We start from the raw sequence: 24,809 nt of genomic DNA on the forward strand, positions 1-24,809 counted from the left end.
TCTGTTACTGAAACCCACTTTTGCACAAAAAAAAGTGTAAAACTTTGTTTACTAAAAAGAATGTTCTTCCATGGGAGAAAAAGTCATCATAAAGTGACCAGAACATCATGGTAGAAAGTTAAGTTAAACTACTGCTTTCAGAAATACTACTGCTCAAGAATTTATGATTTCTCCCATTTTTTAGTTATGCAGCTGTTTAGATAATTTTCAGCTGCCCTCAGGTGATATCCTTGTGTGAATTTTTGTAACCCAAGAGGAGAAGACAAGGCTGTTGACAACACTGCTGAGTTTCTCTTTTTCTTTACTGTCTTGCCAGTTTTACATAGTTTCAGTACAAAATCATAAATTGTGTAGTTCTTTCTTGAACTGCAGACGCATTTTATGAAAAGCTCACTGACACCTGCAGGCTTTTCAGCGTTTTTAACTTACCAGCAAAACACAACCCGTAGAAGAACCTCCTGTGTTATGTATCAATGCTGATAGTGTTGGATGCCTTTCCTTGGAGCATTTCCTCAGGATGCCCAGCACTCCAAACAACTTTACCTCCTGTTCCTTCAAGACCAGCTACAATGACAGCAGAAACCCTCGCTCTTGGAGCTCTCTGCCCACTCTCGCCTTGCAAATCTGCTTGCAGCACAGACTTCCTTGTCTTTGACAGCAGTTTGCCAGGCACAGGTTTGCAATGGAACTGCAGTTCTGACTGCTTGTTACCCCAGTTAAAACAATATAAATGTGTCCTTAGCTCCTTGCTGGCTGTACTGTCCGTAGAGGAGGTTTTCATGTGGCTCCAAACCAACTCTGCAGGATCGCAGGTAATCATTTACTCATGCCTAGTGAGATGTTGTTTATATTGACCTTGTAATGCTCTCTGATGATGGCGAACAAGGAAATAGTGTGGTTGCAAACTGCAGTTACACTTACAGAGTGTGAGATCATGGCAAAGCATACCGCTGCAGAGGTGCGGTGATAATCTCCAGCTAATCTGGCTGAGTTCTGGGTGCTCAGAGCTGGTTGCCAAGCGAGCCTTGTAGCATGCTTGTGAGCTATGCAAGAAAAAAGAGTTCTCTTTTGCAAATTCAGAGAAAATTAGAGATCTAAAAGAAGATTTGAAATTTGACCCAAACTGACTTTCTTTTTGACATATTTATAGTTATAAAGGTATTATTATTTTAAGTCATAAAATGCAGAAAGGTTTGACACAAAAAAAATCACTCTGTCTGCTGTAAAATAGCTTGTGTTGCATTTACTTGCACTGCTACATGAAACGCTTTGTTCCTCTGTAAAGTAAAATACTCTGCATGCTTTTAAAAGTAACTTGGGAGAGAGGATTCATTTGTTTTGTTTATTCAATGCCGAAGTGGCAAAATTTCCTTTCTGCAGAAGAATTCAAGTTGAGAAGAGTGCTGGATCAGAAGAGTATATTGAGAAAAAGAAAACATTTCAAAAGACATGTTCAGGTTAAACCTGCTGAGGCAGGTTTGCTGCTCAAAGAACACATTGCGAGTTCTTTTTTTAAATAAATAACCCAGTAGAAACTGCCACATCACTGAGACACAGACTCCATTACTTTTCTTAAAAAATCTGTCAGGTTTCTTTACAGATGTCTATGCAGATTGGCAGGTGGGGCATGGCTACATAAACCAAGAGTAGATCACTGAATAATAAGTAGCAATAATAATAATTGGGGCAGCAACTTCTATGTGATTCTTCCCTTCACATATTGGTCTTGCCTCTTGATCTGGTCTCAAAAGGTATTTGCGTAGCTCTGCATCACAGCCTTGTAGCAGGTTTTTCATCAGTAACTATACTAAAGTATATCACTGGTGTAAAGCCTTGCAAAATCTGCTTCTAATTGTTTAACAGTAAACTTTGGTGGGAATCCTTTGGTAAATCTTTGGTAACTCTTCCTCATATCTCAGTCATTTAAACCTGCCTTGCCTGCCCTTTTTAACTTTGAGAAACTCAGAGTGAAGGTTAGTCATGTCTCCAGACAAACTAATGTCATGACATCATAGTGCTTTATTTTATAAATCGTGTGAGAAGGATGTGAGGAATGTCATCCTAGTGTGGGAGCTTCATAGTATTGAAGGTGGAATCTGTTCGGAAGCATTGCTGCATATTGCCTGAAAAGGGAGCTTTCAAGTTTAAAAGGTATTGTGATAAAAAAAAAATGGAAATCAGTTTCTTTGCATTAACCATCAGCTCTATTTGTTCTTAGATTAGAGTAATATTGAGAAACATGTATTAAGCCATATGATATATTTAGAGAGTTTGTGGTGCATGAAGAATAGGAGGTACCTTCTGCGCATTGCTCCAGCATCCGTGACAGTCAGTGTATAACGCAGATCTTCATCCGGCAGAGTTTTCTCAAGCATTATAACCTGGGCTGGCTAGAACAAAGGGCTGGAGTTTGGTTTCACAGCCGTGCCCTCGCTGTACCACACTGGCACTGCACGATGGCACTCCAGAGGTGGAGGGAAGGATCTGTGACGCTGTCACTGCACCTAGGGACAGGACCTGTAACTGTAAGAACCTTCTGCTTTTTCAAGGAGTTACTTTCTTGCTCCCAAGTACACAAAACTCTTTCTAATAACTTTCTTATAACAGAATCCAGTTTCAGCGACACACAGAGGTATTTTGTCTGTCTTTAGGCAGGTAGTTGCCATTCATATGAGCTTCCTCACACGTCTGTGGAATAATACCTTCCGCTCCCCTGGTACGTCTAGGTACCACAACTGTCTGCCAGATGGAAATTCAAGTGCCAGTATGTGTACATCTTCATGGTGCCGCTCACTACCTAAGTAGCACTACAAATTCTGCATGCTTTGATCTCTCTGCTATAAGACTGTTGCTCTCTACTGGTACAACTATCAACAGTATTACTGTTACAAAATCATGGATCTTTTATGATTTCCTGCTAGAGGTACTGTAAAGGGAGTATGAAAAATACCCCAAAGGTCACAATGCTAAAAGATGGTATCACATTAATTATTATGTGCATGTTTGTGTATTTTTAATGATAACCTATTCTTTTTAATGCTAAAAAGTGCTGCCTTGAGATTTTTTTGAGAAATGGGAAAAATATGTACGTTTTTAGTTTGTTAAAACACTATAAAACCACTACTGGCCTAGTTTTACTTTAGACTTAGGAAGATCAATGTGTTTATGAATCCAAATCATTGCAGACAAAATTTTGCACCTGCATTCATGGTTGCCTGCAGTTCAGTTCAGTTTAAGTATCTACATCACTGATTGCATCTGTAAATTAAAAACATCTAAGTAACCTAAATTGCAAGCACAAATAATTGCAGGTGCAAAACTCATACAAACACAAAATGATCTCTGGAAGTTGGCCTTCTAAATCTCATTGTAAGCTATTCACTGTATCATGAACCTAGAGCCCTCTTGGGAGAGTCACTAATCTGTATAATGACACTGAAAGCCTCTTGTATCTCATATTTAGCTAGCAGCTGGGAAAGAGGACATGTAGTCATATAACTCCCCGGGGATTACGCATGTGGATATTGAAGAGTATAACTTATTCCAATGAAGGCTAACATTAACTTGCAATCAAAAATTTCCTTCCTGAGCCACGTTTTTTCTGATGAAATTAAAACAGCTTAATGTTGTATTTTTATGAAGTCACAACCAATCTGAGTAGGACACACTCCCAGGGCAAGCACAGAAATTTTGCTGATCTCATGATTTTTCATTTAATGAATCACAGCGTCAGTTTAACACAAAGAAATGCTGTCAGTCTTCCAGAAAACACATCTAGTTATCCTCTCTATGTTTTGGGGTTTGGTTGGTTTTTTTTTTAGTGTCAGAAACATATTTCAAAGTGCAGAGCTACAAAAGTCTGTTTTTTCTCTGGTATCAAAACTAAAAATGAATCATTTTCTTGCATTCTTTAGCTTCAATAGGCGTAGGTGTGGAGCTACTTTAAAACAGTGACTGCTTCCTGTCGTACCAGTTACGGCAGTACTGTTAGCAAAAGGGGAAAAAAAAAACCCTTAAATTCTCTTCTAGTGTTTGAACAACTAAAACTCCTACTGAACAAATGAAGCATTCTGCCAGTTCTGACAATCCAAAATGCAATGAAGGATTTTTCTGTTTCAGAAGCTCTAGGCAAAGCTGTTTTGGCATGTCTGTAGCTTATTCCTATTGCAAACAAAGGGACAGCTAGAGGGAAAGTTTGGGGGAAGAAAATGCTGTCAGTTGTAAGAAATGAGACATATAGACCCATTCTACAGCCCAGCTAGTGATTACCTGCAGCCAATTTTGTAAGACCCTAGACCAGCTGCCGGTGATAATAACGCTGCCATTTGCACTGATTTCAACAAGAATTACATCAAAGAGACCAGCTTAAGGCTTCTTAGAAGCATGGGCAAAATTGATATTTTTTTCATTGGCCATGGAGGTGAGACTACAAGAAAAGAGTTAAGGAGGAACAGGCAAAGGTGGCGGGGAGCCCTGCGGAGCAAGCGTTGCTGCTGCTTGGCTGGCAGCGGTGGGAGGGAGGGGTGCCTGCTGCGGCTGGTGGGGGCCTGCCTCGCCACCTGCAGTCACCATAGAATCATAGAAAAATTCAGGTTGCAAAAGACCTTTAAGATCATCAAGTCCAACCACCCTCCTGGGTAGCCCGATTCCTCCCTCGGCAGCACCGGTCAGCCCAGCTTCATAGGCCCCTGGCATGGCAAGTGGCAGAGGTGTGAGCATATCTACATTTTTAAAAATCCCATTTCATTTAATACACATGAATCTGTTCCTCAAGCAGTAGGTGGTAACAATGTACCACGTAACTCATTAATTTATGATCATCCTTGGAAAAAAAAAAAGCCAGAACAAGATGGTCTTTTTTTACACACGGAGAACTGTTGAGGCTATGTTGCACATTACAATGCAAGGCTCCAACTTCACCTTCCTATAACTTTTTTTAGGTGCTTGGATATAGCAAAACACAGAAAGCATACGAGAAATATGTGGTATAGGAGAGGGCTAAACTCTTCTTTGAATAGAGAGAAATTTTAACAAGGATTCTTTTTTTCCCCTCTCACTTTTTGCTGCACTAAAGACACAAGAAAGGAGAAGGTTTCATCTTTCCCTCTCTTGAGGGATTTATCTTTAGGTGTGTCCTGTAACTTATATAAATTCAGAGTGCAGACTAGAAAGCCAAAAATTAGCAAGGATTTTGACGCAGAGATTGAGAGGTGATTAAAAGTCATGGAAGAAAGACTCATTTCTGAGTAAGAATAACAAAGTCACATGGATGATGGATCATAATAACTTCATAATCTGACCCACATGCAGTAAATATGGTGATGACTGTCATTTTGAATAAGTGAGGTAGATTGATGTTGATTATTAATCCATTTCTTGGCCTGTCTGATTGTTTCTGAGCCAGATCCTCCACTGTTTAGTATTTTTCTGAAGTATCTTAAGAGTACCTTTCACTGACAGTCCCTTCCTTTTTAACCAGTCACTTTTCATACTCTGTGTTGCCTTAACTTATTTGAGGGGCTTCTTTCATGAGTTGGACTGCTTCTAGTATTCTCATAGCTGGACACTCGGATTTCTTTTAGCATATAGCATAACATCAGTGTTACAACAGACACATGTTAACATATAATTCTGTATTACATTTACTTGCTGTGAAAACAAGATTCTTTTTCCTTAAGTCCCATGTGTTCCTTAAATCCGCAACTGATGGGGATTTACATGAATGCACACTCGGTGAAAAAAGTGAAATATGCTATGATAATAACTACCTAGTATTTAGTGCTGGTGTCTAAAATGGCAGGTATCTGTATGGTAGACAGAGAATAGGTAAAGAAATATCTTTGCATAATAGAAATTCAGAAGCCAGCTTGGCTAAGTGTGTCATTGATAGCTTTATATGAGGTTCCTGTAGGGACATGTGTTTAACATTTGCAGTAGGATAATATACATAACATACTTCACAAGAAAAAAAACTTTTTGGAGAGCAACAGTGTCCAAGCCTGGTTTTCTATGAGTGTGTCCAGCCTTTAATACCTTTTCAACTCTGTGCCTGTTGCCCCCGAATGACACCCAGCCTTCCCCATAGCATACCTCTTCAGCTGGGCAAATGGTTGCAGACACTGTGACTGAGGGTGAACTACATGTGGGAACTGGCTAGCAGCTTGCTGCGCTCAAAATAAATGGCTAAATTGTAAGTCCCTTTCTCTCAGCGGTAGGTATTAATTTGTGCCTGCCTTCACTAGCATTCGCTAGTTATCCTGAAACTTCTGGGAATTTAAAATCTTTTAAATCTCCAGCTAGGTCAACATAAAGATTACTTCACACTAATAGCTACATTAAAATACTATTGCCCTGTTTTCAATTGTTATACTTTCTGTTAGTAATAAATTCACAACATGCTACATCCCATGAATAAAAAGATACCTTTTTCCTGGTATAAATGAAACTCCCAGCAAATTTTATTACATTTAGATATACTTTCTTTCTCTTTTTGATCACCCACCCTTCTACCAAGCATGTCTTCAAAATTTCTTCCTTTTGTCAAAAGAAAAAAATTTGTAAAATCAGAAAGTCACACATTCATCTAATGTTACAGACATGGTCATGAAACCCAGGTCTTTTATTTATACTTGGGATAACGCAGAGGTAATGAAAGCAGAATTGAACCTAAGAGGTTTTTTGTTTAAATTATAAAACAATGTGGGTAAGGGACTTGGATTTGACAGCAATAGAAGAAAGGGAATATTGTGTTCATGCCTTCAATCAGCTTTATTAGATCCTTAAAGGGAAAATTATGTGAAAGAGGAAGAAAACAACAAACTAAGCAAGATCCCAATTTCAGTATAATTTGGAGAAAATAACTGATTTAGGTTGGTCGTCTTGCCAGGGTGAATGACTCAAGGCTTCCAAACAAGAAATGGAAACCAGAAGGATAGCGAAAGCCTTGAAAGAACAAATTGAGAAGATATGATTGACTGTAATGTTTCAAAATCAACTTCTGCAAAGATGAGTTTGGGCTGTTGCCCAGAATACAATTGAATGGTGATGTTCATTTAGACCCTTAATGCTGAAACAAAATAAGATGTAGCTGTGTTTCTGTTAGAGATTTACTTGTTCTTTCCAGTGTCTCTAGCTAGGGATATGAAGTCACGTCCTCTCTGTTCTATCACACGCTGCGGTGATTGCTGCTGTTGTTCCACAATTTTTCCGAACACCAGTTTTCTGAAGGAAGGCCTGAATCCAGGTGATAATCTTTCAAACATGAAATGTCATCACCACTCATTAGCTGACTTTGAAAAATTTTATACACTGTGTGCAAGTAGGCTCAGTGTTACTGACCATGGAAAAGAGAAGTGTAAGATCGTTGTGTGTGTGTATACTTTCTGACTGAGAAAGCCGTTCAGGTTTTTACTACTGTCATGGTAGCTTTTTAAAATTAAATAAATAGCTCATTCTGCAAATATTTCAAATAATTGTATCTTTAATGGGCATGATTTGTGAAGTATTATTTGGAAAAGTTGGGGGCAGCTGCTTGTCCGCCACCTCAGGCACAGAAGGTTCTAAAAGAGACTATGCTTTATGCAAAAAATTAGTCAAGTGTCAATAGGCAGTGATGAGACAGGATTGCCTTCTGCTTCCTCCTTTCCTTTACTCCTTTCATCTCCCTGGCTGTGCTTACTAACCTTTTTCTGTTTCTATTTCAAACGAGGAAGAAAAAAAAACCCTAAACCACAGTTCATAATTAAATACTGAGCTAGTTCTTACCATGTTTACTGAATTACATATTGCATATATGGATGTATATCCTCAAAGTTTTCATGTGTTTCTAGATTGCTAAACTTAATGTGTTCCATAGGAATGGACCTTAACTCCTTCCTGACTGTTTTTCATTATGAGATTTGCCTCCACAGAGGAAAGGAGGAGTAAAGCAGTGAAACCCTTAAAATTTTAGGGATTTGTAGAGCCATGAATATAGTTGTTGAGGTCTGCAGGTTCACAACAGAGATTCCTCCAGCAGAAAATCTTCAGTGTTAACCTTACAGCTGCGATAAGCAGATCAGCTTGACATGGCATGCACAGTGATATCTTTGCACAGGTATCTTTGCCACAGGGTGGCTGACCTGGTAGAGAGGGCTTTAAACCGGGAACCATGAGGGAGGGAGGGAGTTACCAAAGCTCTGAGGGAGCAATGGACAGGGCTGGCAAGCAAAGCACCTGGGTTGATGTGAACAACAAGGAACACAAAATGAACAAAACAGGGCTCAAGTGGGGTCACGTCAGGCATTTGCATGTAAGCAAGGAAGTCTCTCCGAAGCGCCTGCACACTGAAGCACGCAGCATCGGGCATAAACACAAGGAATTAGAGATCTGTGTGCAGTTGCAGGTGTAGGATCTTGTTGGGATCCCAGAGATGCAGTGAATGGCTCTCATGACTGGAGTGCTTCAGTGAAGGGATACAGGCTAGGAAGTACAGGCCAGGAAGGCAAGGAGTGGGAGCTGCCCTTCATGACAGAGAGCAGCTGGCACGCATGGAGCTCTGCCTGAGGGTGAATTATGAGAGTTTATGGGTACGGATTAAGGAGCAGACCAATACTGATGACTTTGTAATGGGTGTCTACTATGGGCTGCCTGACTAGGAAGAACAAGCAGATGAGGCCCTCTACAGACAGCTAGAAGCAGCCTTGCATTTGCAGATCCTGATCCTTCTGGGAACTTGAACCACCTTGATACCTCCTGGAGGGACAACATAGCAGGGCATGAGCAATCCAGGAGGTTACTGGAGAGCATTAATGATAGTTTCTTGGCAGAAGTTAAAGAGGAGCCAATGAGGAGAGGTGCTCTGCTGGATCTCATACTCACAAAGGAGGAAGGCCTCACTGGGGATGTGAAGGTCAAAGGGAGCCTCGGTTGTTGTGACCATGAGATGGTGGAGTTCAGGATCCTGAGAGGAGGGAGCAGGACAAAAAGCAAGATCACAACTCTGGACTTCAAGAGAACAGACTGTGGCCTCTTCAGGGATCTGCTTAGAAAAGTCCCATGGTATAAGGCTCTGGCAGGAAGGGGGTCCAGGAAAACTGGATAGTATTCAAGGATCACCTTCCATCCCAACACACAGGAAGTCAGGCAAAAATGCCAAGAGGCCTGTGTGGTTTAGCAAGGAGCTCCTGACAAACCTCAAACATAAAAAGGGAGTATACAGAAGGTGGAAGCAGGGACAGGTAATGTGGGAGGAGTATAGAGACAGTCTGAGCTTGCAGAGACATGGTTAAGGAAAGCCAAAGACCACCTGGAATTGAACTTGGTGAGGGATGTCAAGGGCAACAAGAAGGGCTTCTCTAAGTATCTAAGTGGTGAAAAGAAGACTAGGGAAAATGTGAGACTGCTTCTGAATCAGGCAAAGGCCCTGGTGACACAGGACATAGGAAAGGCTGAAATACTGAATGCCTTCTTCGATTCAGTTTTTAGTAGCAAGACCAGCCTTCAGAAATCCAAAGCTCTGGACAGAAGGGGAAGGTCTGTCATAAGGAAGACTTTCCCCTGGTGGAAGAGGATTGGGTTAGAGAATACTAAAGCAAACCTGATGTGCCTAAGTCCATGAGCCCTGATGGGATGCACCCACAATTGCTGAGGGAGCTAGCTGATATCGTCGCAAGGTCACTCTCAATTATCTTTAAATGATTGTGGCAACTGGGAGAGGTGCCTGGGGACTGGAGGAAAGTTCATTAATGTGCACAAATACCTAAAGGAAGGGTGCAAAGAGAATGGAGTCAGGCTCTTTTCAGTGATGCCCAGTGACAGGACCAGAGGCAATGGGCACAAACTGAAACACAAGGGAGTCCTTCTAAAAATCAGGAAACACTTTTTTACTGTGAGGGTGACCGAGCACTGGCATAGATTGTCCAGAGAGGCTGTGGAGTCTCCCTCCTTGGAAATATTCAAAACCCATCTGGATGTGGTCCTGGGCAACCAGCTCTAGGTGGCCCTGCTTGGGCAGGGGGTTGGACCAGATGATCTCTAGAGGTCCCTTCCATCTTCAGCCCTTCTGTGATTCAGGAGCAATGGATAATTGCTTTTCATATTTTCGGTTCCCATTCTCTAGAATTTTCAAACAATCCACCACCTGGTCTGCTGATCATCTGAATCACTGGTATTTAAACACTAAGTTGTGACAAAATGGTGGCTTACTCTTTAGAAGTGATTACCTGCCTTGCAAGATTGCTGAGATGGCAGATCTGTTGCTCAAATTCCTGGTATATCCTTCACCTCCACATTCTCTCTGAAAAGTTCTCCCTGAGGTCCTCAGAGAGTTTGGGAGTGTTACAAGGTTTATACATTCAATAGCTGCATACATTTGAGTATAAAAGAAGGCAACCTGGGAAAGCAGCCTGTACTGCTGTGGAATGCTAGGCAATGCTGCTGTGTGGTTTTAGAACTGAATTGTTGCTTTACACTGCATATTTCTCTGCTAATCCATCTAATGAGAAAATCTGGACCAAGTTTGGGTCTCACTTTTTTGTAGTCAGGGCTACACCTGTGAGTAGAGCAAAGGAGCACTTTTCATTTTCCAGTTCCAATCATGCTGGAATACTAGAAATTCCAAACGGGATGCCTGTTGTAGATATGCTTACAGTGTTTTAGATTGAGCTGAAAGGAAGAAAGTGTTTATAGGGATCTGTGTTCTTGTAGTTTATCCTACTTGGACCTCAGTTTCAGTTTGAACTCACATTAAACTGTACGAATCACACGCTTAAAGTTATTCAACATTTCAATAGCTTGCTGAATCAGCAAGAATATACTTTGAATCAGTATGAGCCATTAAAGACTAAGGCTGGATCCAGTAAATCTATATTGTTATGTCTGTATCTATAGATATCTATAGTTACATCCTATCTATCTGGCCAGATACAGATATATGTATGTGTATATATGTATATTTACATTTGGAAAGTGAGACTTTGGGGAAATTCAAGCATCTGGCGACTCAGCTGAATTCCTGAAATCTCCTACCCAAGGACTTTTGGTGTTTTGTCATGAAACCATAATTGTGTAAAATGCTCAGTTTCCTTTTATCATGGACTGGAATTCATAACTTGCTTACTTCAGAGGAAGGATAAGTGATATTCCCACTCTGGAGCATCTTACAAAGCCTAAATTATTTTATTTCTGTTGGAGCAGCTTGAGAAGAGAACTCCAGAGAAGCATTAGAAGAAGGATGGAAAAAATGGTATCGCATTTGTGGTATTTTACATTCACGTGGGGAGTATGAATTTAATTGTTTTCCTTTGACATGCACAGGATAAGTAGAGGAGAATCTGTTGATGTGACGACTTCCACACCCTGCAAAAATATTCCAAGTAATAGGCTGTTTTAGAAAGGTGAATCACCACCTTTCAACATCACCATCTTACAACATTTTTAAAAGACAAAAGTGCTTTGCTTTAAGAAGTGATTTCTTCTGTAGATAGAATCCTCTTACAGTCCTGAAAGAAGTGTTTAAATTCTGAAGTTGTAAAATATACCCTTACTGGCTGGCAAGGTAGCTTCTTGCTGATGCATTAGATGCCTTTCCGAACATTCCCCATGCACTCTCTAGGTTAATGCGGAGACCCAGCAGACAAGAACTATGTCTACTTTCACATCACCTGGGGATTTTCAGAACTACCTGTCATTTAAAGCATTCCCAAGACCCAGCATTATTCATCTATATTGGCCTTGTAAGCAGAGCTCAGGCTGCCTGCAAATGCTTGTAGCAGGCTGTATAAATACATATATATATAAAATTTAGATGATACAAAGCAAAGCATTGCAACTAGTGGATCTTTGGCTTCAGGCCAGCTCCAAAACTCAGCAGCTATTCTAAACTCCTTAGTTGTTTTTGGAGCCAGGGAAGAGAGGGACAAAGACCTGAATGAATAGTAGCAAGATATTGCCAAAGTGTTTTCTCCAGGATGAAATGCATACATTCTGTTATGGCTCTCTGAATAGCTAACTTGTGCTAAAACTAAGTTGTCAAAAAAATTACTTCATCAGCTATAGCTATAGCTAAAACTAAGTTGTCAAAAAAATTACTTCATCTATTTTGCAGCATGTTTAAAACTAAACTTTGAAAGGTGCCTTAACCTAGCATCTGAAGATGATCATGCAGTGTTTTTATACGCAACTTGCTGAAGTCACATTTTTTTCCAAATTGTATTTTGCAACTTTAATTTTGCAAATTAAAACAATGAAATAATACTCCCTCTTCATTGTCAAAACTGTTCCTCTTCCTTTAAATGCAATTTTTGTCTACTCAGAAAAAAATTGATTCAATTTTTACTTATTCATTGCTGATTTTCTGATATCACCTCACCAGCACAGAACAGAATTGGTAGTGCATTAGCTACTTAGCAAGTAAGCAAAGAGTATTGTTATCATCTGTATGCTTGGAATTGCTGAAGGGTTAGTTGCTTTACTCAAAATTGAAAATAGAATTGGTAGTATGGTGATGATATGTTGTTTATCCATACAAAAATAATTTCTTTTTTTTTCTTTAATAGATTGCTTGGCTTCTACAAAGGAATATTTCCTCCTATCTTGGCTGAGACGCCCAAAAGGGCGGTGAAGGTAAAAATGCCATACTTCCTCCTTTAAAAACACAAACAGGGACACTGACAGCTGTAAAACATTTTATTTCTCCCCCACTGATTGACATTAGAATCTTAAACTTATGTGGCACATTAATCCTCTGATTTTTACTAGGAGGAAACTTTCCTGTTGATAGCACAATAAAAGCTGCTTAATTGAGAAGTGTAGGATAAGGCTCTGAAATGCTAGGCTATTTTTGACCTGTATACATAATGTTACTGAAAAAAAAATACAGTTTATATAATCACAATTAATAAAATACTTTAAGTGATACTTTAGCCTCTGGTTTAGATGTTTTGTTTTACTGAAAATGCCTAGCAACTCGCAAAACAATAGCTTAATAAATTAACACAAGCCATTGAAGAAGCCCCTCCTAATAAGTACTTAGTGACTTGAACAAGTATATCTGTAGGTTTGAAGTGCTGCCCAGAGTTTTCTAGTACTCCAAACAGCACCCTACTCCATACTCTCACTTTTTTATGGATTGAATATAGTAATGGGTACAACTCTTCATCATGCAAAGAACATTTTACTCCAGCTCTCTTACAGCTGAAATAGGTGTTAGCCTGTCAAAGTGTATTTGCTGTCAAATGTTGATCTGATTTTCTCTTATTATTCTTTATGTTGATTTGTAGAGCATTATTTTAGTAACATCCCTCAGCAAAATACATCAATACATTTTTTTTCAGTTAAGTTATGCAATCTTTTTAATTAAAACCTAGTAATTAAGCACCTCACCTTAGAGTTCTAAATCTATCAAAGCATCCATTGTGTTACGAGCAAATGTTTCTTTGTCTTTTACTTCAGAACTTTGAAGTTTCCCATACATGCACCAAATGTGTCTAAAAGCAGTTATTATACAGAATGTCTTGATTTTCCTTTCTTTCTTTTTTTGTTTCTTTCTCAAAAGGCTGCATATGATTCTGGTCCTTAGTCTGCAATTAATCATTCACATTCCAATTCCTTTACAGAGGAATAATATTTGTATAAAGTGGCAGGATGTGACCTTGTAACAGAATCCTAAAGGAGTTCTGGTAATGTCATCTTCTTGTTTGCATTGGCACTTTAGATGCAAACGACATATGTCACCTATCTCAAAATTATTTAGTACAACTAAGAAAACTAAACTTCTATTTAATAGCAAAGGGCCAGTGAAGAATAGATGGATGATAATTAGAAGTTTCCTAATAACTTGGTTTCTTCGGACTGTGATGTTTCCTCTGTCTCCATTTCGTTTTGTTTGCAACAGGTCAAAGTCAATCTGATCATGCTTTTTAGATTCCAGCATCTATTTAGTTAAAATACAAACCCCGGTGTGATTTCTCTCCTACCAACCTGAGTTATTCAAAAATCTTGAGTCACTTTCTCTTACTCAAATTGATTAAATTGGCTTAAACCCCACAATATTCAATATAATTATAAAATCATAGAAAGATTTAAGTTGGGAGGATCTGGTGAGCCTCCTGCTCAAAGCAGGGCTGACTTTATGGTTAGACCTGGTTGCTCGGATGCTGTGTCTAGTTGAGTTTTGAAAATCTTCAAGGATAGAGACTGCAGCTTCTCTGTGTTCTTGCTCCAGTGCTTAATTCCTTTCACTATGTAGAATTTTGCCTTATATCCAATCCAAATTCCCCTTTTGCAACTTTTGCCTGTTGTCTCTTGTGGTTCTGTTGTGGACCCCTGAGAACATCTGACTTTGTCTTCTGCTTAACCTTTAGATGGTGGAAGACAGGAATGAGATCCCCCCTTAGCCTTCTTGTCTCCAGGCTAAACAGACTCAGTTCCCTCAGCCTCTTGTTGTACATCATAAGCTCACAGCTCCTTAAATGTCTTACTGGTGCTCCCTTAGTGGGATGCTTTCTAGCTAATTCTTGGGCATTTACCTGAGGCATCAGTAGTGTTTCTGCAACCATGAGAATCAGGTTTAAATGCTAAATGTTTTTTAATTAAATTGTTGAATTCTTTAATTCTTTACACTATCCTTTAAATTTTATGCTGTTCCTAGGACACCAGGAGGACTATAAGTTACCTTGCGACATCAGCTATATGCTACATTAGAAGAATTCAGTGACAGAATAGGGCAGGACAGTAATATCCTTGTAAGAACCCAGATACTGAATCAATTCAATGTGAGATGTTATATGCCAGCACAATTTCTAACATCCAAAGCCAGGTTTGTACCCATGCTTTGACTTGAAGAGCATCTAGTTTGTCTCAAATTTCCACTTACTTTATTTGGATATGACCCCAACAGAAAAGTCACTGCTTCCTTTGGCTCACTCTCCCTTTTCTTCTTCTAATAGTTTCCCTCATTTTAACAGGCCCCAGAATGTCTCTTGTCCACTGACAAACTGACTAGTGAGATTTAGAGGAAGACTATGTCCATGCCTATCATTTTGAGACTTGAGAAAGCACAAAACGTAGAGAGGCAATTTCTAGGTTCCAGCAGCCTTGGTTTGTGTTTGTAATGAACTTCTTTGAAAACTTCTAGTTATAGTGTCTTTTATATCTCATAAAAGTATATAGAGAATGGACAAGGGAGATTTTGTACTAAGAAGAAATGTACTTGTGCTATTAGAATATTGCATTTGTCTGGTGTGGATATTTGCAAATAAAAATAAAGCTACTAAAATGAAGTTATTGAGCTAACTGTTGAAGATACAGCTTCACTTTTAGTCAACTACATTCTTGTGTCTGTCTTGCTATTTCTTTTTTTCTCTCTCTTTATTTCCCTTCTAAAAAGAAAGCTGGTATTTCTGGAAGACGAAAAGTCAAAGTTTATAACTTTATGTTAGATTGAACTTGGAGGAAAGAAGCAATGATGCCAATACAATGGTTAACAGATGAACTTTTGGGGCAAGTTTATATTGTTCATGTGTTCCCAGACATCTTGTTTCAAGCATATATTTTTACCTTAGAGTTACTGAGACATCTGGTAAGTACTTTGGCTATTTTCTGTGTAACTTGAATTAAAGTGTATCTTTACCAGATGGACAATATTGGTTATTATATACACAAAAGCATGTTTTAAATACATTTATTCTGAGATTTTTTTGTGCAAAGCAGTGGACATACACAATTTAAATCCATACGATATAGCTAAATATTTTGGGGCAAAATTGTATTTATACTAGCCACTCTAGTACACCCACCAACATTTTATATTGAGTTTTATTGCTATTGATTTGTTTTCTTTAAAAAATGATATAAAACATAGTTACTATTAAGTAGTTATTTTATTTATGACTCTAGGAAGCTATTGATTTTTAAGGTAACATTTTTAAGACCAAAAAATTGCTAGGTAATGTATTTCTGCCTTTATTACAACTGTTTTACAGATCTGTAACACTATGGAAAACATTAAGGAATACCTGAAATTCCATTGAAGGTTAGGAGGGTAACAATGAGTAGAAAGATGTTGGAGAGAGAATAAAGCAAACTTTATCACAATAAGAAATTAATTTAGTTAGGTGAAGTAAGTCACCCACCCACAATTGACACTTTCTTAGAGATTTCCTTTTACCTATAAAATATCCTCAGTAATCCAAAAAGATAGGCCTACAGTCTAAGTAACACTTCTATCTTTTCTGATTATTGGCAAGGCCAGTGCAACAATTTTAAACAGATTTGCAGGATGTTTGCAAGATTAGTGTTCAATCTGTACAATATTTGGAGGGCAGTTAAAATCTGGGCCCCTATTCTAGAACCTTTTCTGCAAAATGAGATAATAATCCCTGCTGAGGATAAAAAAAAGTATCTATCCACTGGCCAGAGTATCAGTCCTTCAGTTTTCAGAATTTAACATCCTAATTTTTCCATTACAGATACATATTCCCTCCTGCTTCAAATGTGGTGGCATTAGTAACACATTAACACCCAGTTCTCTGATGGTTTTGGTGTGATTCTAGTGACTTTTCGTTTGAAGCAGTTCTTGACTGAAAAGTGTTATTGACTTCGCCATAGGACAGGGTTCTAAACAAGTTAAAATGGCAACGTGGTGCTTATTACATGTGTTCCTGTACACGTGGTTTATGAAAAAGCTGTTTTGTTCTGATAGGTCTGTGGTAACCGAACCCTGAGGGACTGAGCTTGTCTTCTTTGGCTGAGGCCCAGCACAGGTCACCCAGTCTTTCTGTTTTGTCTGAAAAACTCTATTCCCTTATGTTTCTTACGATTCCCACATCTACATTGACCTCATTTCCCATTGCCTTCCTCTCGTGGTGAAACAGTTTGATTGTCACACGCACAGGCAGGTGCTGTGTGAGGGATCACAGCCTCACGTGCAGGAGCGAAATGCACAGACCTTCAGAGGATCCCACCTTTGTTTGAACCAGCCTGCTCTAAACTAATCAAGTGTTACAGGTCAGCTTTGGAAAGTAGCCAGGGAAGTCAGAGGTTCCAGTTATTCGCTTTTGCTATACAGGGATGTGACAGCTCTTGCTCTCGCAGATACCCACCTGTGCTGATGCAGTCTCGGTGAAGCTGTGGCAGGTTTTTGTTGTTCAGTCCCATAATACTGGACATGCCGTGTAAAAGCCATTTTTCTTTTGCACGCAAAGTCATGAACACTTCTTGGACAGATTACAGGACTCAGAAATAGTGAGCTGTAGTTACAGGCCTCGTGCTGTTCCATGTGTGAAAACTGCATGGAATAACGCATCCAGTATCTTTGGTTTTACCTGGAATTCAGATATCTACTCTTAATAACTTGCAAGATTTTCTGCTATCTTCATTCCTCGTGCTAGAAGATGGTTTTCACTGCCCTCAGAACTGCCTTATGTGGCATCAACCCGAAGTGCTTTTTCAGTGGCTTCAGCAACATATTTGCAGAATATGAATTTGAAACAATATGGGTTTGGGGGAGATTTGCTGTACACAGAAACACTGGGCTAGAAAGGATCTCTTAGGTCAGCAGTTCTAGTCCCCTGCTGTCCTATAATCTCCTTCATAAACTTGTCAAACTCTCCCTTACAAGTGATTAAGATTTTTTCCCCTGTTATTCTTATTGGAAGACTGTTTTGGGACCCCACTCCTTGGGTTGTAAGAAAGCTTCATCAGATTTCAAGCCACATTCTATTTATGAGTACTTTTTTTACTTTTATACCCAATTACTTCATGTTACATATCTTTCTTTTCCTTGTTTTTCATTCTCTTGCAGCCTCTCTTTTGCTAGACTAAACAAGGCAAGCATTTATTCTCCTTCAGTCTTCATTCTTAAAAAAAATTTTAAGTTCTCCTTAGTAGTCCTGGTAACCCTGTTTTGAATATGCTGTAGTCCGAGTTTATCTTTTTTACACAAGGGTGGATTGTGTGCTGTATTTCAGAGGGCATCTTCCCAATAATTTGTCACAAGTACCCTTTCTTTAGACTACACCTTGGCTGATGCATCTTAGACATTGTGTCCACAGACAAGGAAATAGGCAGTGAAAGTCTGCATATGTCAATGGGAAGCTTCTTACTGATTTCAGTGCAGTCAGGGTTATTCTCAACACTGTTCTTGGAAGAACAAAGCTGTTAATTTATTCAAATTTGATTTTTAGAAGATTTCACAAAAATTATTCTGAAAATTAATGGATTCAGGTGGCAAGAAGCGTTAAGTTGCAAAGTGAACCATTTACAGATGGTTGCCTTTCTCCGTGTTGATTCAGGTGAAACTGAGCTGCTCATTTCTTTCTTGAAGTTCAAACACAAAAAAGTACAGCTTTCAAAACTCATCCTCTAAGGAATCACAGATGCTCAGAACTTCTGAGCGCCACTGACTGAAAGCAGACAATTGGGTGGAAGATTTATTTGTAGAGAGCAAAAACTAAAAGAAATGTGTCTGTTGACAGAAAAAGATTATAAAAATCTAGTTAGATGCTAGAAGAAGAGTGTATAAATTAAAAAGACGAACTATGTGTTGTAAGCAAACTCTTACATAAAACATTACTTTAATTGCATTTATGCTGCTATTATGTATGATACACTAATAAAGTCAGCTCTGAAGCCTAATTGTCTACTGTTGCACATCTAACACTGCTGCAGAGAGCGTGAAACAAAAGTGGCCTATGTTTATTTTGCAGAACTGCACACGGCTACTCAGGACACGAGGTAGTGAAGCTCCACTGTAGTTTGGGTTTACACACTTGCATAAGTAACTCTTAATTTTTTTCAATGCAGTTTCAGTCTAACTTTTATTTGCAGTTTTTCACCTTTGAACAATACAAGAAGCTACTAGGATATGCATCATTACCTCCAGGACTGGTATGTATGGATACAGCTTCATGTTCTAATATGTGTATACTAAACAGTCCCATCCATTTTCTCCCATAGAAAGAGCCCAAAATTAAAGAGGCCAGCTCAACCAATAGTTTTTCAGAATAGACTTGTCCCTTGAAAACATTGTAACAGAATTTATCAAAATTATGTTAATTTTTATATCAAACGCCTTCAAAATAATTCCCTACGCCATCAAAACATTTGTTAACATGGATAGCAACAGTCACCATGGAGAGTCTGTATGCAGCTTCTCATTCTTCATTCTTGCAAAATAACAAAAAACAGTTGAACATTATTGATTTTTATTTATTCATGTGATGGTGACTAGAGATCTCATCAGGTATCAAAGTGCTATCTTGCAAGACACGGTGCAACTATAGCAAAGGTATAGACCTCAGTCTTATTCTAAAGACTTCATAACAGAAACATAAACTGTTGCTAGGAAGCTGATACCTCCTTTGAAGTCAATGGCAAAACTCCCCTATACAAGAGTGGAGTTAGGATTTCGTCTCAAGAACATAACTTTTAAAAACAAAATACAGGACATACACACACACGAAAATGTTTTAATGCCAAAATGGAGCTTACATGTGTTGTCTGCATTCTCATATATAGGGCTCAATTCTGCTATCGTACCATTTGGAATAAATAACTTTTTATAAGAATTACTGCTTTCTGTAGTGTAAGAATGTAAGTAAAAGCGAATACATGTTTGCACAGTAATGGCATCACTGTAGGAAACAATTGATATCTTTATGGTTACGCTATAAAGGTTTTGGTAATGAATGTTGCCTAATACTGATCGTGATAATATTTTCAGAAAAAAAAAAAAAAAAAGAGTGCACATGACTTCTATGGGAGATGCTGGCCAGCTTTCCCCCAAATCATAAGGCTTTGTTTAAAGGTCATTTTTAACTAGCAAGTTGTTTTTCTCTTGAAAATTTTCAGTAAGTTCTCATTCAATATTTTTACTTTAATCTCTGGCTTCCTTCCAGTTTACTTATTTTGCATTCGTTATACATTTTTTTTTCTCTGTAGAGACTCCTGCATTTTGCTTATAATTATCAATGTATCAGAGCCTTAAGCAAGACTGAAAATGTGAATTATCTGGAAGAGAGTAAATACCCTCTTTGTTTGTTAAATAACAAACAATAAAATCCTGAACACCTGTATTATAGCTTTCATGGTCAAATGAATTGGTTTTGAATTGGAATTTGGTTTATAGTTTTGGCTCTCAAGAGAGAAGTTTGTGATGACTGAAGGAAATATGTAAAGTCTTTTCTTGTAACAACAAATAACTCTCCAAGCCATATAAACCAAAATGACATCAGAAAAAAAGGAGACATTTGCTTTATCATTATTTCAGGCATCTTTCAAACAGTATTACTGCCATTTCCATTTGCCTTCCATTGCAGCAACTGAATGGTCATGGAAGCATATTAACCAGTTTAAAGCAAGTTTCCTTTTCCTCTTTATTATTCCACTGACCCTATAGCTGTTTACAGTATCTCCTATTTTGTCTTGGGGTTTTTTCAGTAGGCTCTTTTCTTCCTTAGATGTAAATAGAGAGGCTGATATTTATTCTCTAACGAGTGGAAAGAACAGAGTTCAAGGTTCCATAGTACACCATGACTTTTTTTGGAGGACAACAGGCTGTGAAGTTGTAACATGCAACAGCTGACCAAAATCTGCTCTGATTCATATACCAGAGGCAGCAACCACCAGACACCTCTGACATTTTTAGTGCAATTCTGTTACCATAGAGGCATTTTTGCCCCTAAGATAGCCATGGTAGTGATGGAAAAAGATGACTGAGAGGGTCTAAGCTAGGCAGAATACTTCTAGGTGCCTCAACAGACCTCATATCAAGACAACGTTTACTGTTAAAACAGAAATGCATACCTTAACAACATCTTCCTGATGGCCTGAGTCTTGTGGTTGATGGCGAAAGGGATAGGTTATGTTTCCATCTCATACTGGAAAAATAGATTTGTTGGTGGCACAGCATTCTTCAAAGGCAGTAAGGATGGAGCTTGCCACTACCCTCCTAACTTACTATTCTTCTCTTTCTTGAGCTCTCAAGAGTCGCTGCTAAAATCCCTCTGTATTGAGTAAGTTACTTTTCTGACCATTGGTTTCCTTGAATTTCAGCAAATGTACTCAGTGTTTATATGTTTTGGTCCTGTGACTCTTTTCAGCCCCTAGAAAGTTTGGAGATGTTAAACAGAGGCAATAAATGTGTAAAATGGTCACAAAAATTAACCCCTCTGAATTTTCTCAATTGGCCTAAATATTTCAATATTCTTTTTGTGTTACAAACAAATTATGGTATTTTAAAATGCTGTGTCATGATGGAAAGCAAAGCAGCGAATATCTCCATTTCTATGGCTGTAATGTACCATCAGCTTCTGAGTAAATGGAGTTGGTTCATCCTCACAGAGGATGCTGACATTTCCACGTGTGCCACTCATTCCCCTATAAACCTTTTCAGGATGGATATTTTCTTAGGAGGACTTTTCTTCTACTGGTGCAATTTGCTCAAGTACTGCCCTATTTGAATTCCTTGCATTTCTTTTATTTTTTTTAAGTTAATATGTTAGTGTTATATGCTTAATGCTCAGTGCAGAGTTTTTATTTTTTCCAGTGGTGCCTAACTGCATTTAATATTTGTGGTTTTATTCAGACTCCACCCAAAGATAACATGAGAGCATTGTTTTTCCATGTTTTCATAATAAATTGGTACCACAATTTTTCTTCCAGCTGAAAAGAGAATTCATTGACAGTGCTATGACATTTTATTTTTTATTTTTTGGAATGTGGCTTATGTCTATTGTCATATTGTCTTCGTGAACTGTCGGCACCTAATCGAGGGCTAAAGTTGTTTAGTAATAGAATACTGCTGCATTACTGTAATCCTGCAGTTTTCATTGTATCATTTAGTTTCACAGTCTGATGTATGGGAAATTGTACTCCTTAATTTTTAACTTTAATTTTAACTTTCCTAGGCATTTGCCGTTGCTGGCTTGGGATCTGGGTTGACAGAGGCAGTTGTGGTTAACCCTTTTGAAGTAGTAAAGGTTACCTTACAGACAAATCGGAACGCCTTCACAGAGGTATGAGATTTGCTCCATTCTTCTTTTTCTGCTTTATGAGGCATAATGCACTTCAAAGTTCATATTTTGGGTTGATGCAAATGACTGTCCCACGACCTTAACAGAAATGGAAAAAGAGAGACAAGCCTCAGTAGACAATACCTTCAGATATGCTTAGAGATGCATACAGTATTGTCAGCGGTGTCAGCATCTCCATTTTAAACATTCTGTGCCTGAAGTGCACCTTCATCCCTCCACAGCAGCCCAGCACTGTGAGGAACTGTAATCCAGAACTATGAACCTGAGCCCCTTGTACCCAGTGCATTTGTCCCAGCAGGCTCCAGATTTCAAGTGAGCACCAAAGGTTAGCATAAAACACCACAGCCCCATGCCCTAGCTGGGGTCCAGCTGCTGTATTTTATGTTAAAAATGTAGCTGGTAGATTTCAGAGTCTTGGATGAAATTATTTGTATTATAGGTCTTCACATTTATAAGCATGAACCGGGAAATAGTTGTATAATAAAGCACACCGATAATTTAAATTCCTGTTTCACTTCAGCATTTTATTATTCAAATTTTGTTTCACTTTGTCCGCAGTTCTGGATACTGCTGAAAGGGGAAAAAGATTAAACTGGAAAACAGTGATTCATCAAAATCAAGTGTTCCCAGGAAAGCACCAGCTTCAATTAATTTTAATGTAGAAAATGTTCCAGGCTAAAGTGAAGGAAGGCAGTCACGCAGTTCCTTCTTTCTTTTCTCCGTGAATAAGACTAGCAGTTGTCAAATCAGCTTTTTCAAAATCTTTTGAGAAATCAGCTGTACCATGGTAGAAGGACTAATCACATGGCATGAAAAGGTTGGCTGAATCCCTGGTGAGGCATGATTTTTGCATATTCTACTATTAAGTTTTGACTGAGTTAATACTTGCATGCCTTGTAGCACCCATCTGCATAAACTGAACACTTTTGGGAGATGCCCAGTGAAGAGATTTATCATCTCTCCATTTACATAAGCTGTTTGGGCCAAGCTCCTCAGGTACCCTCTGGCAAAATACTGCCACTGATTTCCAAATGTCATAGACTAGCTGGTACCTACTCTGTAACTCATCCAGGGAAGCATTCTCTTTCAGAATAAATTTTAAAACATTTGGTGAATTTCTGTTCAATTCTCAATGCATGTGAAAGAGATGTTTGGCTGCTCCCAGTCTCCAGCCTAGACATTTTTTAACCATGGGCAGCAAAGCCACTGAAAGAGAGCTGATACAGTACAGGAGTAAAGGGTTAGGGTCCTGGAAGGAGAGAGACTAAAAGTGGGGGAAAGGAATGTGTGAGAAGATCTCTCTCTTATGAAAAAATTATGGGCTACGACTGCTCCGGCAGTAGTAAACTGAGCAGATATTCTGGATCTTTCTGCCTCACAGCTGTGAAGATACAATTAATCTTTCTTAATAGAACCTCTGGGTTTGAGTGTAAATACACCAGTATTATGTTTTGAGCAAACCAGTTCCTGTAAAGTTGCAAGAGACTGATATATCCTTTCACTTCATAAATGTTTATTTTTTTCTCTATTGCAAACTTTATAACAAAGTCTAGGGTGTTTTAGTTAGCAAATTTTATGCAATTACTTACTGTCATTACAGCATCCCTTCCTTGGTGATCCTCAGAACACTCCAATAATCACAGTGTAGCTGTTCAAAAGAGGTTTTTTTTGTTTAGGTGAATGTTCTTTCAATTTAATTTAAATGCAAATGTTCACAAAATCCAAATAATAGTATATTATCATACAAATAAAATTGTAAAATAATGCTATCAGGACTCTACTGGGAACCTAGTTTACACCTAAAATATAAATAAAAGTGTCTACTTGCCCTAATGAAAAAAGCCAAGGGACTGAAGTTCTTAAATCACTAAGATAGTTAAATCACAGACATGTCAAAGTTTAATATATCTTTAAAAAAAAAGTGTTAGAATTTCACACTTTTCTGTAAATCAGGAAAACGCCAGTGACTTCATTACCATGATCTCAAGTTCTCATTAATAACATGTTAAAGAACATTCCACACTAAAGCATGTAAACTCAAGCCTATTGGGAGAAGCATGTGCATGTTACATTATACAGCGTAAGGCAATGGTACGCTCATTTCGTTACCATGCACTGTTTTTCTAAAAGCTTTAAGTGAAGTATGTACCTATCCTATTGTGTAGCTTTCATATTATATCATGAAACTTAATGCAGTTCACATATTTCTTTGACTATTGTATTGAAATAATAAATATATCTTGTTTAAAAGGAACAAGGAAGAGCATGAACATATACACCCACACCCAGACTCCTGCACACCCCCAAAGCAAATATTCACACGTTACGGTGACAGCTGAATTATTCTGTGGCACCAGATCATCTTTCTAGGGCTGATAGGTTTAAAGAGGAAGGCCATTATAAATCACGTATCGGAACTTTTGTAATGTGGATTGCTACAGGTAAAAATAACGGTGACTTTTTGTTAAGGTAAACTGCTAGAAACACTGTGTTACAGAATCACAGAATCACAGAATCGCAAGGGTTGGAAAGGACCTCGGGAGATCATCTAGTCCAACCCCCCTGCTAAAGCAGGCTCTCCTAGAGCATTCTACACAGGACTTCGTCCAGGCGGGCTTTGAATATCTCCAGAGAAGGAGACTCCACAACCTCCCTGGGCAGCCTGTTCCAGTGCTCTGTCACCCTTAGAGTAAAGAAGTTTTTCCTCATATTCAACTGAAACCTCTTATGTTCCAGTTTGCACCCGTTGCCCCTAGTCCTGTTGCTGGACACCACTGCAAACAGACTGCTTCCATC

At 38.6% G+C, this 24,809-nt stretch overlaps 1 protein-coding gene across 1 annotated transcript in view; it reads left to right on the top strand.

The window, feature by feature from the left end:
* Window positions 1–24,809, top strand: part of SLC25A21 (solute carrier family 25 member 21) — a 114,094-nt gene that overhangs the window by 71,864 nt on the left and 17,421 nt on the right. Inside the window, exons 3-5 of the mRNA XM_009646683.2 lie at window positions 12,537–12,603; window positions 18,808–18,867; window positions 21,888–21,995. Coding sequence (XP_009644978.1) covers window positions 12,537–12,603; window positions 18,808–18,867; window positions 21,888–21,995 — 235 coding nt within the window. The remainder of the gene's footprint in view (window positions 1–12,536; window positions 12,604–18,807; window positions 18,868–21,887; window positions 21,996–24,809) is intronic.

This window comes from Egretta garzetta, unplaced genomic scaffold, assembly GCF_000687185.1.
Source record: "Egretta garzetta isolate BGI_Z169 unplaced genomic scaffold, ASM68718v1 scaffold79, whole genome shotgun sequence".
In the NCBI taxonomy this organism is placed as follows: Eukaryota; Metazoa; Chordata; class Aves; order Pelecaniformes; family Ardeidae; genus Egretta; species Egretta garzetta.